Here is an 18,684-nt window from a genome sequence, read left to right as displayed (position 1 = left end):
GCTTTGTTTAGACCGTGAACCCACTTATACTGCATATAATTAAGGACTAGAGTCGTTTTCGATTTATTCAAACGAAGAGATATTATTAACTACTTGGAGAATAGATTCAATTTGCAGATCTGTACAATATATGTGTATGTTTTTTTATGTTCGGAGTCAACGAAAACGGAGAAGTTTACTTTGGGTTGGACGCTGCACACATTGCTTATTATTAATTGGAGTTCTAAAGATAGGAAGTGTTATATCTAGAAATTGGTGAGTGGATTAATAGAAGCAGAGATAATGGCTTTTTGAGAATTTTTGTGTGTGTTAGTAACAATAGTATTGCTCTCCTATTTCTTATTTTAGACTCTATGAAGTTATTTACCACTACAGGATCACTTTGATTAATCATTTGTTTGAGGTTAGTGGTTGTCATTTTTTGGTTCTATGGCATGAGGTGCTCGTTGGTTTTTGTTAGAATCACGGGCAATTGCATATATTGGTTTTATGAAAATCAATATATAAAATAACTATTTTTATTTGGATATATTGTGTTCTTTTTACACCTTTTTTGGTGGTTGGTATTTTTTGTGCACTGTTCGGGTTCTTTTTCTTCTGAATCTCGGTTTCCGTTTTTCGTTCATTTGGTTTATTTTATTTCTCTGGTGGAGGATAGATTTAATTTAATTTAGTTTAAGAGAAGGGTCAGTTGGTATTGTAATTGTATATTTGTTTATTACAGCCCTGAGGAAGTCTTTTGGAAAATATTGCCTTAGACGAAACACGTGTTGGCTGTACGTTTTGAGGCTGTACGGTTGAGTACAGAGCTTGTGTTTCAATAAGCCTTTCAAGAAAAAGGACAGGGTCTGAAAAGGCTGAATGCTGTGAAAACTGAGCGTATGTTTAACAAGTCTTCCAAGAAATACGACAGAATTTGAAGAATAAAGACTGTGTATGAATATGGGACTATATCATTCTATATATACTTGTGTTTGAAAAAATTTCTATCAGTGATTATAGAGGAATGTACATCAGAACATTGCTCAGGGAATCCACATTGGTTTGAACTTTGAACAATTGCTTGCAATTGTAAATTAACAGCGTGGGGTGGTGGCTGTTTTGTTTCCCTTGGATGCATAATAATTTGATATTTGGTTGTGGACATTTCTAACCATCAGACTTTGCGCAGTTTGACCTCACTACCCGCCAGTAAGTATTATAAGTTATAATTAGCTCAGGTAACTATAACTTCTGAATTTCTCGGTTTTGTATGAGTGAAATCTGAGCCTAACTATAACCTCTGTTTTTTTCAGTGAATTTCTATGGTTATATTTTATTCTATTTCCTAACTAAAATGTCCCTGTAACCTTTGTTTTTTTCAGTGAATTGCTATGTTTTATTAAATTATGTTTCCTAACTATAACGTCCCTGTAACTTTTGGTTTTTTTGAGTGAATAGCTAGGTTTTTTATTTTTATTTCCTAACTGTAACCTTGAGAATGAGTGTGTGACTGCGCGCATGAGTCTCTCAGTGAGTCTGTGACTGGAGGGATAAGTGTCTGAGTGGGTCGGTGAATGGGTCCATGAGTGTCTGAGTGAATCTGTGGGTGTGTGTGTCTCGGAGTGGGTCTTGGAGCCTGAGTGGGTCTGTGAGTCGGTGCTTGAGTTTCTTGAGTGGGTGTATGAGTGTCTGGGTCTGTGAGTGGGTATGTGAGTATCTGAGTGGGTGTGTGACTGGGCGCATGAATTTTTGATTGGGTCTGTGAGTGGGCTTGTTAGTATCGACTGGGACTCTGAGTGGCTGTATGAGTCTCTGACTGGGTCTGTCACTGGGTGCATGAGCATCTGTCTGTGTTTCAGTGTCTAAGTAAAGCTGACAGTAGGTGTGTATATATTTTGTGTATATATTTTGTGTTTTTTTATATCCCAATATTTGCAACTTCATCGAGATGTTACATGGGGCCCGCGGTGAAGGGTGCAGCATATTCGTGAATATCCTGCATGGTTAAAATATGTTGATTTTTCACACATAACAACATGGAGTCAGAGTACCTCTACCCTGACCCCTTAAATCTGCTTTCTCCGTAATTTTCCTCCCCAGGAACCGTTCCCCGATCCATACAATTGTGGCTTCAACTTTCGCTACAAGTTGCAGACAGCCAATCACGCCATTCCTGGTGGTACGTGCTTTTGCAATTAATCGCGAATTTGTTGCTAAATATCCGTGGCCAGAGATATCACTAACTGTAGATTCTTAAATTTCTCAACAACTATTGAATGGATTTACACCAAATAACAAAAAGCGCAATCTGCAGACCAAACACAAGCTTTCTGCCAAGTTTGGTGTAATTGCGTACAGCAGTTCGGGTTGTAGTTTTGTTCAAAGGTCCTATGGTAATTCACATGAGAAAACACACTTTTTTTGACACCCCCTTTTTCTCGGCCCCTGCTTTACGGATCACCCCTGAGAACCGATTCTCCTATTTAATGAAGCACTCGCGAACGTCCTGCTGGAGACTTGGCCCAAACCCTGCACAGGAGCTCCTGTGAACAGGACGATTACCCACTGCCACCGCCACATCCCAGGTTGACCCTCTTTGTGCTCCCCTCTCTCTGGTCCTTCTCTTTATCCCTTCTCTTTGAACAGCAGGGCTCTGCTCTGGGCACCCGAAAGGACGATCTTTCTGCCATTTCATCCTTACCTCTTCAAATCCCCTGATGTAAATAGGTTCTTCCTAATATGGTCTTAACTTTTCTGTGCACTCCTTTTGAGCCATTACACAATTGTCCTCTCAGGATCTTACCACTAGGACGGCTTTCCTGGTACCAATAACCTCTGCTCGGAGGTTCATTGAGCTTCAGGCTTTGTCATCCAAGCCTTCGTACTTCAACATCTACTCAGTCAAGCTGGTTCTTCGCATTAGAGCTTCCTTTCTGCCAAACGTTGTCACTCCCTTTCCTGTAGGCCAGTCCATCACCCTGCCTACATTTTCCACTTGGCCACATCCCTCCAGGGAAGAGGAGCTGCTTCACCGTCCGGACCTAAAAAGAGCGTTGTTGTTCTCCCTTGACCGCACAAAAGAGTTCTGAGTTGGCGACCAACTCTTTGTGGGGTATATCTGAGTGTAGAAGGGAAAGGCCGTGCAGAAGACGACTATCTCCCACTGGATCTGTGCTCTGCATTAAACTCTGCTGTGCATTGGCCAGGAACAAACTCCAGGAGGGTTTGCATGCTCATTTCACCAGAGCAAAAGGCTGAGACCACTGCGTATAGTCTGTTGCTTTGTCATAATGCTCTTGGTTCTGGCTCCCTATGCGGGGCATGCTTTAATAAGGTGTAATTACAAACATCTGGGAGTCTGTTGTTATATAATGGTATTGGAAACAGTTCCTTGGGCAGAACTAATGATGTGCATGTTTTACACCACACTCAGCTGCCACCTCCAGCCTGCCCTCATGACCATAAATGTTGATATATCTGCCAGCTGCCGTTAGAAAACTGTGTTTCCGATAATCTTCAGTTGGATGATGAATCATTCTTTTTGGTGGTAGTAGCAAGCAACTAGATTATATTTTCTTTAACTTACAGTGCTGTGCAATATTAAGCTGGTAATGTTAGAACATTACAAATGGCCGCTAACTGTGCCTTTGTTGACTGCAGTGCAAATTATTGATACACGGTACGGAGGGAAAAAGGGAAATGGTGAAGACAGTGGGTGAGTGGGGGAACAGGTTCAGGGGGCAAACATGTGGTAAGTAGGGTTGCACCATGCATATGGGACTTACAACAGGCATTTAGATTGATTTATAGTGAGCTTTGAAAAATTGATTGTATTGGACATATTCCAGTGCTATGCCACACACTGGAAATAGATGAAAGAAGGAACCACATAGGCAGTAATGTAATGGTGTTGTAACTAAAACATAGTGTACTCTTTAGGAGAACAATGAAATAAACTAAACTCTTGTTTAATTATGGTTACATGTCAAACAGCATGGGATTTTATTTGAGTACAGAATACAAATATGAATCTAGGCCATTAATTATTAGGAATTTCATAATTGTTATTTCTAGTGAATTAAAGTGGTTCATGTATTAATAGTATAAAGTCATTTTAAATCGTACCAAACTTAAGCAGGAACCAGAGGTACAGCCCAACATACATGTAATCTCAAATGCCACCCTCGACAGCTATCACTTAGATTTTTTGTTTTTTTAAATGTGACAATGATTAAACTGAAACAGAACTTCTAGCCATACATGGATTATTCAGTGGTGATAATATCGGGTAACAAATGTTGAAATTTGGTATCAATAATGAGCAATCCACAGGCAGCAACTTGTAGAAAGATATAATATTGAAATTCACCACCAATTACAGAAGGTGCAGTAAAGATCTCCCCAAAACTAAGCATCTCCGCATTGATCAACATCTCCACTACAAATGACTCAATGGCCTTTACATTCTATAACAAATACATTACAAATCATTGAATTCACTGGATGTCAAACGACAACAGGTAACATACTAATGAAGAAAATATTTTGAAATCTAGGTAACTGCAAAAACTAGAATAGCATAATATTTTCAGATTTTGCTCACCATGTCAAGCACACAAGCTTTCCACACTGCCTTGATTATATGTTTACATCTGGCTGTAAACAGCTTTAGCTTTGTACCAGAACGAAAGCAATCAATACTAAAAACATATGCAGGACAGGGGCTTTTGGTGAATACCCTTCAGCCATTTACCTGTTTGGGTTAGCCATCTCATTCATTTCTTGAAGTCATTCATATTTTGTGTCAGGCAGGCTATTTAGTATATTAGTCCATTTACCTATATAATACTTCTCATTACATGCACCGAGAAGTGAAGTGGATTGTCCAATGCACTGCAATGGCAGTGCCTTTGTGCTCCAAAAATGCCACACTTCATCTAAATGCATTTTTGCTTCTAAATATGATTTGTGCTTCTAAAAGTGTTTCAGCACTCCTGCTGATGTTACTACAGGTTTGATTTTAAACCTAGATGTAATTTTGCATTTATACATGACACCACACTACTACTTACATTGAATTAAGAAAGGGTTTTCACCTAATTTTTGCACCTGAAAGTCTTTCCACACACCTGCTGTTGATGCACAAAGAGTGATTTTGCACCAAAAAGCTATTTTGCATATAAAAAGTTATTTTTGCACAAAGTGATTTTACATATAAATGTGATTTGTAGCCTTGAAGGTTTTCCACACTCATGCTGATCTTGGATCTATGGTGATGTGCTGTCAGCCAATTTTGAGGTTCTGCAGGGATTCTGTGCCTTGGGATGTCAGGACGTCACAATGTAGGGACTGTCTCTCTCTACCGCCACAGTACCTGGTAACCCAAATCCGGGCTAGCTCACAGTGCCTCACCTGAACGTCTAATTTTCCCAGAATAGCAGGTGATTTTGGCAAACCTAGAATATGAAACTATAGTCCCAGAGGGAACCATGAAAACAGATAATCACATTTTGTATCTCACTCATACATGCCCTTAGTATACAAAGGAAAGACACAATGGAAGTTTACAAAACATTTGTAGTTACTATGCAGCAGGTGTACTGCGATGAGTAGACTAATACAACTAAGCAAAGTAATCAACAGTACTAGCAGACTGTATACAATGAACAACTCAACCGTGGCAAATTATCTATCTGTCTAGGTCTATTCTTACTCTGTAAGCAAGGGGATATATTAGTGATCTCTGGAATTGGCAATGGACACCTTAACTGACGTGTGTTCGTTTCAAGACAAGTCTCTCTGCCGGAATTCTCCTCTCAGCCCACAAAGGGCTAGAACAGTTTATATAATGAAATTGTTGTTTTGCAAAGCTGCAGCTGGGCTTCCGTGTTATGTCTAAAATGTTAGGAGCTATTGCTGACCGAGCAGAAAACAGTACAACATGGTGTTATGTATTCTAAATGTCCTTGTATGAATTGTGCAGCCGAAATCCCAAGAAGAGTCACTGAATAACAAAACAATATGTGCAGTGTAATTCTAAAATAATGTCACAAAAACAGAGGTGTTATGTAGGGCTGTGCAAGCAGAAGCAGCCTAAAACATCTAATATGCTAAACTAAGGGGAAACCAAAGTGGGCGCAGAAGGGACATCACTACTGAGGGAGCTCTTTTAAGGGGATTTTCTGACGGGATCTGTATTAGTTGTATAAAATTACCTCAAGTATCCAGGCCAAATGTGTAACGTTTCTGGGTACTAGGGTAAGATAAGCAACAAGACAGAAGTTAAAGGGGATACATTAATAGGCCCCTACATCACAAACGAGGATGGTATATATGTTTCAGCCACTTTGGCCCCTAACGTGTCTGGTGGTTTTCCTCAGGGCCTCATTGTAGTAGATCCCTATAATGTCTATAAATGTGAGGCACTATCCTGCAGTTTGGGTATTTACTTGCACTTTCTGCGATATCCTGGTTGTGTTGTAGTATATGAAGTGAAAACATTGATTCATGCAAATCACAAACTTACAGACTCCTTGGGTTCACTTGGCCCTATACCTGTAAATATGGAGAGAAGCATGATGCAACAACCAAGTGGAAAGATTACAGTTATTCATTCTAGGTATAGTGTCCTAGAAATAGAAACTGAATGCCATCTCACCAGATGTGAGCACTGCAGACACTACTAAACTATGGTGTAATCATCATGCGATGGACAAAAAGCTAATATGCACTGTATTATAATATCATGGTGTAATAAATATAAATAACAAAGCTGGTATCTAGTAATGAGACCACACTGCAAGTAACAATACATTTCTTGAGTGCTATGGAAATTGTTGCTGACACCCTACTTTACATAGGGCCTAACAGTCACTGGGAAGTACAAGTGTCTAAAAAGTAAAAATTTGGTAAAACATTTTTTTAGGTGCATCTATACATTTGTAGGGCAAAATGTAGTCACTCAAAGTAAAAGCATCCAATGGCTGTAGTAGGCTTGTAGATTGATTTATACTTGTGCTTTGATGGGAGGGAGCATAATTAGAGTGGCATTTGAATAGCCCAATGGTGAAAGTGTGTTGATTGAGAGTCCCTTTGTATGTATTTATTTTTGTATAATATTTTTTGGAACACATGAGGTTTGCATACTGATGCAACTGTCTTTAGGCCAGACCTAAACAAAAAGAAGTCTCATGTAATCCATACATGGGAGTATGAGCTATTCATTAGGCCTCTTGTTGGTGGTGCTTGAAATGTCCACTATCTCTTTGACTGCTTCCTGCTTACGTTTTCCTAATAGGGTAAAGGATTCACCACTCACATTTCAGTGCATGGTCTCCATTTCAGATGCCACCCACTTAGTATTAAACAACAATTGGCAAAGCCAATAGGTCTGGTTTTAATGTTTCATCACATACAGACCTAATTTCTGCATGTTGTATTTGCAGGCATTGTTACCTTGAATCAATCCCCACAGGAGAGTCAAGAGGTATACAATCAAGTATGTTCTCCAAATGTCAACAACCTAATTGCGCAAAGTACTTGAGTCATAAAAAGATATAAAGGTATATCTTTTAATGACCCAATGCAATGGTTACCTAATTGATATAGGACAAGGAGGACCCAATGTTTTTTAGTACTCAAGTACTTTGAAGCCAGACCAATTGGATTTGCTGGTGAAACAAAAGCCAATGGTGCCCCAAGCATATTCGGAATAACAGACCTTTTAAGCAGTGTTAGAACTGGGGGTCTCTAGTTGGCAATGGTTTGCACCTTTGTCCAAATAGGGACCCTTGCTTCTAGTTAGGCTAAGGGGGCTACACTCCTAAAATAACCCCTTCTCAACCCTGTGGTAGCTTGGCATGAGCAGGAAGGCTTATCTCAGAGGCAGTGTGTAAAGCATTTGTGAACACATACAGTAATACAGTGAAAACACTACAGATGGACACCACACAGGTTTTATAAAAAAAACAAGTATTCTTTAGATAGACTTAACCCAAACAACAAAAATTCACAATACAGTATTAAGAAAATGACATTTAAATGGTTTAAATAGCTTAGTTCAAAGATGATGGTAAATGCGACACGTTTCTCACAAAGTACCTTTAGATGCGTCACGCTAGTTAAACAAAAGGTTCGCACGGAGAACGATGGTTCGGTTCCTTTCTTCGGTGGAGACGCTGTGTCTGTTCCTCAGTGCTTGCGCTAAGTAGCCGATGCGTCTGTTCCTTACGGAGAGGAGGTGATGTGACGATCTCGTGTTGTGTTCCAGTTGCGATGTGACAAGATGGCACCTCGATGCGTTGCGACGATCTGGTGCGATGCAACAAGATGGTGTCGTTGATGCGACGACGTGGAGGCGATGCGTGCACGCCCGACGGCAGTGCGCGACTCTGGAACTTCTGAGCCACGACAGGCCTTGCGACACGCTTCTCCGGTGATGCGGCGGCGGCCCTTGTGGTGGCGACACGCTTATCCGGTGATGCGATGACAAACAGCTGCGACGGAGACACGCTTCTCCGATGATGCGACGGCAACAGCTACGGATGGGACCCGTGCTCACTACGCCACTGGAGTCAAGCTATCCTGGCTGATGACGGCTGATAGCCAGAAACCGGTCCTAGGATGCTTGATTCCGGTCCAGGGAAGACATGGCTTGGCAGTTCGGGCTGGACTGTTCCCATGAGGCACAGGGTCAAGACTGATTTGCATATGGCCATGTCTAAACTGGGGTGGTGTAGTGGGCAAAAGAACGATGGATTTAACCCAGATCTCTTGACTGGGGGAGAATGTCTGCATTGTCAGCATTCCGTCCATCATTTGTTTGTTGTAACAGCTACGGATGTGACACACTTATTCTCATTGAGTCACGCTTCCAGCTCCCACCAATACGCAAGCTTCTGCAGACTGTATTCCCAGCAAGCAAATTCAGGGGGGAGCTGGGAGTGAAGTCTTGTATCCCTGAGACTTCAGCCGGAGGCAAGCACAGTTCAAGCCCTTGGAGATTCTTTTTCAAGATGATGAAAGTTCAATAAAAGTTCCTTCTCCTTTCCTTGGCAAATAAACAACCATTGCAGGCCAACCCCAGAAAAGAGCACACTGGCACAGGGGCAGTCAACTGTTTCAGCTTCTTATGTTTCCTCTCCTTGGCAAAGGTTTGTCTTGATTCCCAGAAGTGATCTAAAGTCTGGCCCCGAATATTTATACTACTAATTTCTTTGTTCTCTGAAGGCAGAGCGTGTCTGTACCTGGCCAAAACCAGTCCTGTCCTCCCTGGTGCAGCTTCCTGGCAGGAAGTGGAGACAGCTTTGTTGAAAGCAGAACTGGTCCAGGTAGCTGTAAGGAAATCTCCTCCCCCTACTCTCTATTCTATTAGGGCTCAGGGAAGTGAAAGGAAATCTCCGCCCCCTCCCCCCCCACACTCTCTTTGCAGCCCAGCCCTGACTCATCAGACTGCTGGAGCCCAAACCTTCCCGTCACTCACAAACCAGACATGCAATACACAACCTATCATAGGCAGGCAGGATGGTTAGTTAAGAAAATACCTACTTTCTAAAAATTGTATTTTCAAACACAGAACGTAAAAATCATCTTCACTAAAATATGTATTTTAACATTCTGAGTTCAGGCATACTAAATTCCTTTTTCTACCATGTTCCCCGGAATAGTTAGGATTATAATATGTTATAATCAAACTGCCCATTCTGGCCTATGGGGACAGGTAGCCTTGCAATAGTGAAAAACGAAATTGGCTGTAATTCACTATCAGGACATGCCACACACACCATGGCATGTCCTACCTTTTACTTACAATGCATCCTGCCCTTGGGCCTACCGTAGGGGTGGCTAACCTGTAGAAAAGGGAAGGTTTAGGGACTGGTAAGTGGGTGCACTCACCAAGTCGACATGGCAGTACAATACTGCACACAGGATCTGCAATGGCAGGCCTGAGACACACTTTACAAGCTGCTTCTGTGGTTGGCACAATCAGTGCTGCAAGCCCACTAGCAGCATTTGATCTACAGGCCCTGGGCACACATGGTTCACTGCACTAGGGTCTGACAAGTAAATCAAATAAGCCAATCATGAAGTCACTAATCCATTACAACAATTTACAATAGGGAGCACTTGCACTGTGGCACTGAATAGTAGTGGCACACTACCCAAAGCATGTAAACCAGCAAAAACATATCAAAAACAGACGAGACAACGGCGAAAAATGGAAGGGAGACTCACGCCAATGGTACCAGGTCTAACAAGCAGTACCTTCATACAGCCAGCATTAATATTTCCCACAAAAGGAAAGAAGTGATATGCTCTTATTTCTTTGGGTTGGAGATGTTCCAGGGTATTTTGTTCATCTAGGGATCCTGTCTGTTTTTCAATAGATAACTGTTGGGATTAGCTGGTTGGAATGTTGTTGGGAGGTTTGGAATAGGGAGCACGGGATGGTTATGTGGGTGTAAAATGTGGAATGTATAGTTTTGAATATTGGTAGTTGATATGTCCCAGGCTGCCCTGCCGGTTGTACTTCCCTACTTGGAAATAAACGTACCTGTATGTGAAGCTTCATGATCCAGTGTGATCATTAGGATGAACCTTTTCACTGGCGACGTGTGGAGAGACGAAACGCGGGTCTTCTCTGATGGCAGGGTGGCATTTCACTCGAAGTTGCGGCACCTGTGTGCGCTGTGCAAGGAGTCGCGGAAGTCAGATGTTGTGGAACCAGGAGCACTTTCATATCTGAATTGTCTTCCAGGTTGACGGGGTGTTTCTACATGCAAGTACCAAAGGAATATTTTTTGCCGCTTGCAAAACAGTAGATTGAAACGCAAGGATGTGCATTCTCGTGTAAGTTCCACAAGATGTCCACTGACATGCTGTGGGGTGGCGTCATCAAAACGTCCGTATGCGGCATGCCGCCATCTTGTGCATTCAATTTGCCCTGGCTATCGATATTGGCTCAGCATTTCAGTTGCACAGCATGAGCCAGGTGAGCGATGTGTGGATCGGCTTGTTCCAGCCTGGACACAGCATTTGAATGCCTGCCTTGGACTGCTCAGTAAGTTTTTTCTGGAGCAGATGAAGGATCTCCAATATAGGAGAGACAAGATAGCTCTAGTGTGTGCCTGACATAAGTCGTGCTGTCTCATTTTTCTGTATTTTTGTTAGCTTTTCATCTGGCTGTCAGGCAGTTCAATTAGACTGTATTTGCATGATCCTTTTGGACAAGTGCAAGATAAGTACAGGTTCTACATGAATAACATCACACTGAGAAAGTCTTGGAAAGAGTGTACCACAGTGATCTGCACACCTTCAACCCTACAATTAAAGTGGCACTATTGTGAAGGCAAAATTTGGTTTTGTTTGTAACTGTTGGAATTGCAGAAAAGTATCATTGGGTGTTTGAGTGAGACATTCACGATGCAACAAAATGTGATTCCCTCACCTGCATTTTTAGCATTTCCTGGTTCTTCTCCTATTGACTGGGAGCAATGCAAGGAGGGGTTTGAAGCCTATTTGGAAGCCATAGAGGGAGAAGTATTTACACAAAAGTATAAATTTGACATTTTGCATCATTCTTTGGGGACTGAAGGGAGAAATGTCTTAAAATATCTACCACCGTCACCTGGTGACATAGTGGAGGAATATGCATCAGCCAGAAAAGTGTAGGATTAAAAAAAAAATGTCTTAATGAAACACCACAAATTTCACAGGGAGATCAACTTACAAGTGAATCAGTAAAGAACTTTGAGAGTGACTTGAGGGTGCTGGCATTCAAATGTGACTTTAAAATGTTTGAGGATGAAGTTATTTGGGATCAAATTGTGGAAAAATCCAACAGTAAAAAAGTACAGGAGAAATTATTGACTGTGGAAAATTTGACACTGGAAAAAGCTATTGAGAAAGCATTGAAATTGAGTTAACAGCGAAATTAATGGAACAAAGGTCTAGATCTACGCAGGTGCCTGCCCTGCAGTTTGACGATAAATCTAGGAGGAAGTGGACAAGAAGTTATGATAAGAAAAATTCATTAGAGTGCTATAGATGTGGTAGCAAATATCATTTAGGGAATTTTCCAAATTATTGAAATGTTAAAAAAAGGACATTTCATGAAGGTTGCAAAGCATATTGGCCTAGAGTCTAAGCCTACTAAGACTGTAAACACAATAGGTTGTAGTCCAGCCCTAACAGGTCAAACCGATTCTGATGATTATAGCATAGTATTTATGGTCGATGGAGAATGGCAGACTGAGGGCTAGATGATAAGTTAAATGTGTGAGGTGTCTCGTGTGAAACGGGCATCATGAAAGGTCAGTGCTTAGTGGACATCAATGGGGGTGATATCCGCATGATGGCTGATTCCGGCTCTTTGTTTACTTTGTTAGATCTGGAGGTATGAAAAAAAATTCGGAATGTGTATCTAAGAAAATCAAAGGTGAAACCTGTGACTTATGGGGGTAAACCTATTGATGTGGTGGTGAGTTTGATGCTGCAGTAAACTTCAAAGGAAGTGTGGCGGAAGCCGCTGTGTATGTGGTTACGGAAGGGTTGTGTGTGCTGGGCTGGTTAGACCAAAGAAATCTTGGAATTGTGTTGGATCCCAATGGTCCAGAACAAGTTATGTTAAAAAAGAATAATATGAGTGTTATGACTGCGGGAAGGAGTGCTTGGACGGATGCCTTCCTGGAAGTGCTTGGCGATGTGTTGGTTAAGATTAAAGGGTTCATGCATCAGATTTGCTTGTAAGCGGGTGCTGAACGGGTAGTGCACAAAGCCAGACGTGTTCCGATTGCCATGAGGGAGGAGTTGAGCAAAGAACTTACAAACTTGTGTGACCAGGGTATAATTGAACCAAAAGAGAGTTCGGAGTGGCTGTCTCCAGTTGGTTTGGCCAGAAATGAAAAAGGGACGTTGAGGATGTGTTTTGACCTGAGTGATTTAAATGAGAGGATATGGGTTGATAGGCATCCTCTGCCAAACATTACTGACATGTTGACCACTCTGAAGGGGGCGAAGATTTTCACAGCTTTGGATATGTCCTCCGTCTACCATAAAATCTCATTACATCTGGATTCTCGTCACTTAACCTCTTTTGTCACGTTTGGTGGGGCTTACAGGTTTAAGCTTATGCCGGTTGACTTTGCTTCAGCTTCATCTGTATTCCAGCGAGTAGTTGAAGCCATTTTTTAAGGCTTTGCCAATGTCAGGTGTTTTCAGGACAATATACTGATTTTTGGGCCAGATGAAGCGTCACATGACAAAGCCTTAGTTTCGATGTTGGCCATTCTGAAGGAAAGAGGGATAACTTTGAAACCAACCAAATGCCGATTTGCTGTGACCAGTGTGGAATATTTGGGACATAAGTTGTCTGCTAAAGGGGTGGAGAGTCTAGTGAAGGCCATTAAAGAATTCCCTCCACTGTAGAGTAAAGATCAATTACGTTCTCTTTTTTCGAGTTTTATGCATGTTTTGTCCCTAAATGTGCTGAAAGGATGAAAACGATGAGACTTTTGTTATAGAAAAGTGGAAAGTTTGTGTGGGGTGAGGATGTCAGCAAGGAGTTCAATCTGATTAAGGAAGAGGTTGCTGACTCGATTCCTCTTAAACCTTTTGATACTTGTGATCCATGTATTATAGTTGCAGATGTTAGCTCGGATTGGGAGCAGTGTTAATGCAATCATGTGATGGTAAGGATGAGGTGGTGGGGATTGCCTCACGTATGCCCTTCGTGGAACCAAGAGCACGCATTCAGTTATTGAGAGGGAAGCGTTAGCATCTTGGTAGGGTGTGGACCATTTTAGAAAATATTTATGGTGTCTGGAGTTTACCCTACGGATGGACCACAAACCTTTGCTCAATCTGTTCACCACCAAGGGAATTTGCAAAGCAAGTCCCAGAATTGTCAAACGGAAATACCGATTGCAAGAGTTCCAATTTCAATTAGAACACATTCCAGGAGTTAAAAATGTATTTGCGTATTGTTTGTCACGATTGCCTTTGGTTGCATATGAAGTTTTCGAAGAGGCCAAGGATGACAATTTTTGTGTGGTTGCATGTACTTCAGCAGATGAAGAGGGCTGCATGGATGAGGAGGAGTGGAGACATGCGGTAAGGCAGTTCAAGGTATTGCAAGAACTCCTTTTATGTTTGAACAAGAGTTGGCCCAAGGGGAATGTAGATGACTCAGTGAAGGTTTTTAAATTAGTGTTTGAAGAATTTAGTGTGTCTAATTGAATTCTAAGATGCACGGACTTCTTGATGGCACCCCAAGGAGTGCGCTCTAAGGTATTAAAATTGGCACACGGGGGACATGTTGGAATGAGAGTGATGAAGAGAAGAATTAGGGACACATATTGGTGGCCAGGCATGGATAGAGAGGTGGAGCATTGGATGAGAGATTGTGTGGCCTGCATAATTAGTGATAATTCTCAAGTGACTGTACCAGGTCCTGTGGAGGTAGTTCCAGCTCCCGACAAACCGTGGATAAAACTAGGCATGGACATCATCGGACCCATGAACATGCTTAAGGAGAGTTGTGGGTACGGCATAGTGCTAATGGATTATCACTCACAATGGCTTGAAGAGGAGTTTGTGAGGGCAGTTAATACAATGAAGGTGGTAAAGTTTTTGTATTCGTTCTTGAGGGAAGGTGCACCGATTGAGTTGGTGACTGACAATGGAGTACAGTTTACGTTAGATGACTGTAGGAAGTTCATGAGTCAGGGTGTAAAGCATGAGACTACTTCATTTTTTGGTTTAAATCTTTTTATTGTTTTTTAGCATGAGACAAAATGCAGGTACAGCGTACAAGTCAATAACATTTCTCACAGATATTACATCAAAATATGCAGAAGCGCCTTTCATAGAGCCACTTGAAGAACAAGGTGAGGTCTGCAGTGAAGCAGCTTACTATTTAGTGGACTAGTGTATATCGCTGTTCCTGCTTGATGTCGGATCACAGGGCATCAGTGTCCATAGTAGGATCTGTTGTGCTGTCTATTCCTAATATGAATTGCATGCTGCTGTTGGAAAGGAGGTCTGGGTATATGAGCTACAGGCAATAGCAAATAGCCATGATGGAGCATGGTGATGGGAAAGGGAAGTTTAAACTAGGCCTAAGAAGACAAGTAAAGCTCTGCACAACTCGGGTCACTCCTGTCAACCTTTAGCTCTCCCTTTGTATGAGATTACTATCTGCTGTCTTGCATGTTGTCTCTCTAGGAATCTCATGCGCCTGGAGCGCTCAGAAGCGGCAGCCTAATGCCTTGCCTTCAGAGCATTCCCATTAAATGTGATTCTATGTTGCCGTGACTATCGTCTCTACCTCATCCGCAGTAGCAGAGTGCTCCGCGTCAGAGCGCCGGGGATTTTGGAAGTCTTGCAATTTAGCATCTCAGTTGGTAGCGATCAGGATTTTGCGAAATCCCAATGTGTACTCCCCACGCAGTGCGGCGCCTTCAGCCTGTGCCCAACCCAGTAGTAAGCGAGTACATGCTATCGTAGGAGGAGGCTCTGGTAGCGTCCACCTTTTAGTGATTAAACACTTAGCCGTCAACAACCTCAGGTCGATAAACCAGGAGGTGACCCTGTGTCCCTTTGAACTGTGAAATAAGCCCAGGATACATGTTTCCCACATATGGCCACCATACACCCGATGCACTTGGCCAATTGGGTGGTAACATATTGTCAGTAAGCAATAAGAGAAGGTTAACCCCATAACATGTGAAGGAGGTCTGCATCTACCAAACAACATCTAAGACAGTTGGCATCGGTTTGCATGAAATATCTCTTTATTATGTCCGCGGTCAGGTATAGCATGTGACTACTTCATTGTATCACCCCAGGAGTAATGGACTTGTGGAAAGGTGCAATAGAGTCATTAAGGAAAATGTGTAATTGTCTTTAGCGAATAGTTTGGTTTGGATTCGGGAGCTGGATCATTTGTTGTGGGCAATACGCACCACCCCTAATGCAGTTACTCGAATGTCACTCTTTGCTTTGCTCAGGGTAAGGTTGGCTGCAACAAAATTGGTGCGTTCATAGATGAATAGTTTGGAGGTGTCAGATGAGAAACAGGCACGTTATGGAGAGGCATGAGGTTGCACACAGAAAATATGTGGTTGAGAATCCAGAGGAGTGGTTGGCGGTCAAGGTTGGTGATTGGGTCAGAGTTAAGTTGCCTTGAATTGTTGCCAAAGGGCATTCGAAATTTTCTTTTAGATTTTTTTTTTATTACTTAACCAACTAAGGACCTGGCAGTACATCAATTAACAGATATATACCATACAGTTCTGCTGGATATCCCCCTGAACAGCAATGGTTTTGTTATGTTCCATTCTCAAATTTAAACAGTAAACCATTCTTGGGTACAGTTCGATGTGCTTCGGCATGTACTGTTCTCCCCTCAACTCACCCCCCCCCCACCCCCGTCCTACTCCTAACTGTTTCATATTCCTCTTTATTGTGTCAGTTTGCCCCAGATTTTGTCCCACTTCTTCGGGCAACCCCTGCCCTGGAACACCACTTTTTCAGCGGTTCAGCATCAATCTAAGTCTTCCTTCCGCTTTGCCACGCTCTGGGTTTGATTCGCCCGCATTCAACATTTTCTGGCCCTAAAAAAGTGGTGTGTGTGAGGAGGTGTATGGTTATGCTTGAGGATGGAAAGTGGTAGAATAAAGAAATATTGTAGAGAAGTGTATGAGTAAAGGAAACGGAAAACTGTGGTACCCAGGTTGTAAAAGTTGAACAAAAAAATTCTGAAGCCAGGTACTGGTTTCCATGGATGTGTACAGGAACTGTTGTGGAGAATGAAAAACTATACAACTGAATCTCTACTGAGAGAAAAACAAAACCATCGGTATGATTACTTGACGGTGTCAGGAATTTTTAACTGAATCTTTATTTGTTTTGAATTATTAATGTATTTAGTCCCCCCTTTCTTTCCTCAGGTTATAACTGTTTAGTAGTTTTGTGTTTTTGTATATTTTAATTAGGGGAAGATGTGATGCGATTAGCTGGTTGGAATGTTGATGGGAGGTTTGGAATGGGGAGCAGGGATGATTATGTGGATGTGGAATGTATTGTTTTGAATATTGGTAGTTGAAGTGTCCTAGGCTGCCCTGTCGGTTGTACTTAGTTAACTACTTGGGAATAAACGTAACAGTATGTTAAGCTTCACGATCCAGTGTCATCATTACGACGAACCTTTTCAATACCATTATTGGGGCATTCTCTCCATACACATCCATGCTAACTTTCATCCCTAAGGATTTGAGATTTGATAGTTGTCATGTGTTGTGGTAGTACTCTTTAATATAAATGTGAGCCATTAGTCATGAATGGTGGACATTCATTTCTCGAGTTGTGAAGTCTGTATTGTGTGATATGTTATGCAGCTTGATTGAATTACGACCTTAACAGTTGTTTTTTCACTAGTGCTTTCATGCTGATACCTACAGACTGAACACTTTACTGAATGAATTGCACCCGATATATAAGGTTAAAAGAATGCCTTGCTCCATTCAGTATGGCCTGCAAACATTCAAGCAGGAGTCATTCAAAGTGTACGGGAAGCAGTAATTAAGGAGGGCAAAAAGAAAGGAAGGAGTAGGCTTGAGGACAGGACGATTGCAAAATGATGGGTCGACTGGAGGAGACAGAAAGAGGGAGGAAATGGAGGAATGTGGTTGAAATAAAGCACAGATAGAAAGATGAACAGATCAAGAGAGAAAGATGAAGTGAAGGAGTGAAGAATTATGTTGTAATCTGCATAGGGACAACCTGCTAGGGCTGCCGTCCTAAGGTCAGGCCTGTTCTCAAATTGCCTGCTTTAGTGATATAATGCTTTATATATACAATGCAAATGTATAGCAATGAGATTCTTAATTTTAAGTCAGTTTTTCTTTTTTTCCAGAGTATCTCGGAAGAAATGTTTTACCAACTCAGCAATATGCTGCCCCAAATCTTTAGAGTGTCTTCTACGCTGACCTTGACATCCAAGCGCTAATTTTCTCAAGAAAGAACGGATCGAAAATGTTATTTCTCATTAACGAGATTTACAGAAGTGCATGTCACTTATTGATCATTTTGGACTGAAGAGGCCAGTTGTATGTATATTTTGTGCACATTTAGAAACATAAAATATTTTAACAAATATGTGTTCTCAAGTCATGTTGTCAACTTTGTTGTTCGATGCCGGGCTATATTTGTAAATAATATCATATTTAGAGCACTGTGACCTAAAGTCCTTTTGTAGGAGTTTATATAATATCATCACGAGTAAAGACTGAGCAATTTCCCTGCAGTTGGCCCTGGCATTATATGAAGGCTGCGCAGATGCGCACACCCCAGCAGCAGCTCCAACTTACGCCAAAAAACATTAGTGCATCTGGTTCGTGTACGTAGTAATACGTTGTTTGCAGTGCACACACAATCTTCATATTGTTGTCTTTGTGCAGTGGAAACCTTGAGAGAGAGTAGTGGTGGAAGCCGCAGTACTGTAAAATGCTACTGTGTTCGTGGTTTGCAAGAAACATGCAGTGTCGAGAGAGCCCCAGTCTGGCGCCTCCAGCTGTTTAAAGTGCCCCGTGGCGGTTTGCCAGCTCTGCTCGTGGGCGAACCCATGCCATCCTCTGGGCGCTGCTTATATGGTCTGGGACTACCGAATTTCCACCTCCCCCTGCGCGTAAACCACATTTCTAA

At 41.9% G+C, this 18,684-nt stretch overlaps 1 protein-coding gene across 1 annotated transcript in view; it reads left to right on the top strand.

Annotated features, from left to right (window-relative positions):
- Nucleotides 1-18,136, top strand: part of FERRY3 (FERRY endosomal RAB5 effector complex subunit 3) — a 404,396-nt gene extending 386,260 nt beyond the window's left edge. The window contains exon 15 of the mRNA XM_085652590.1: nt 17,897-18,136. Coding sequence (XP_085508716.1) covers nt 17,897-17,989 — 93 coding nt within the window. The 3' untranslated portion in view covers nt 17,990-18,136. The remainder of the gene's footprint in view (nt 1-17,896) is intronic.
- The last annotated feature ends 548 nt before the right edge of the window (nt 18,137-18,684 follow it).

Source organism: Triturus cristatus, chromosome 4_1 (assembly GCF_964204655.1).
Source record: "Triturus cristatus chromosome 4_1, aTriCri1.1, whole genome shotgun sequence".
Classification (NCBI taxonomy): domain Eukaryota; kingdom Metazoa; phylum Chordata; class Amphibia; order Caudata; family Salamandridae; genus Triturus; species Triturus cristatus.
Note: the sequence above shows the minus strand (reverse complement) of the source record. Positions and strands in the feature narration are given on the sequence as shown.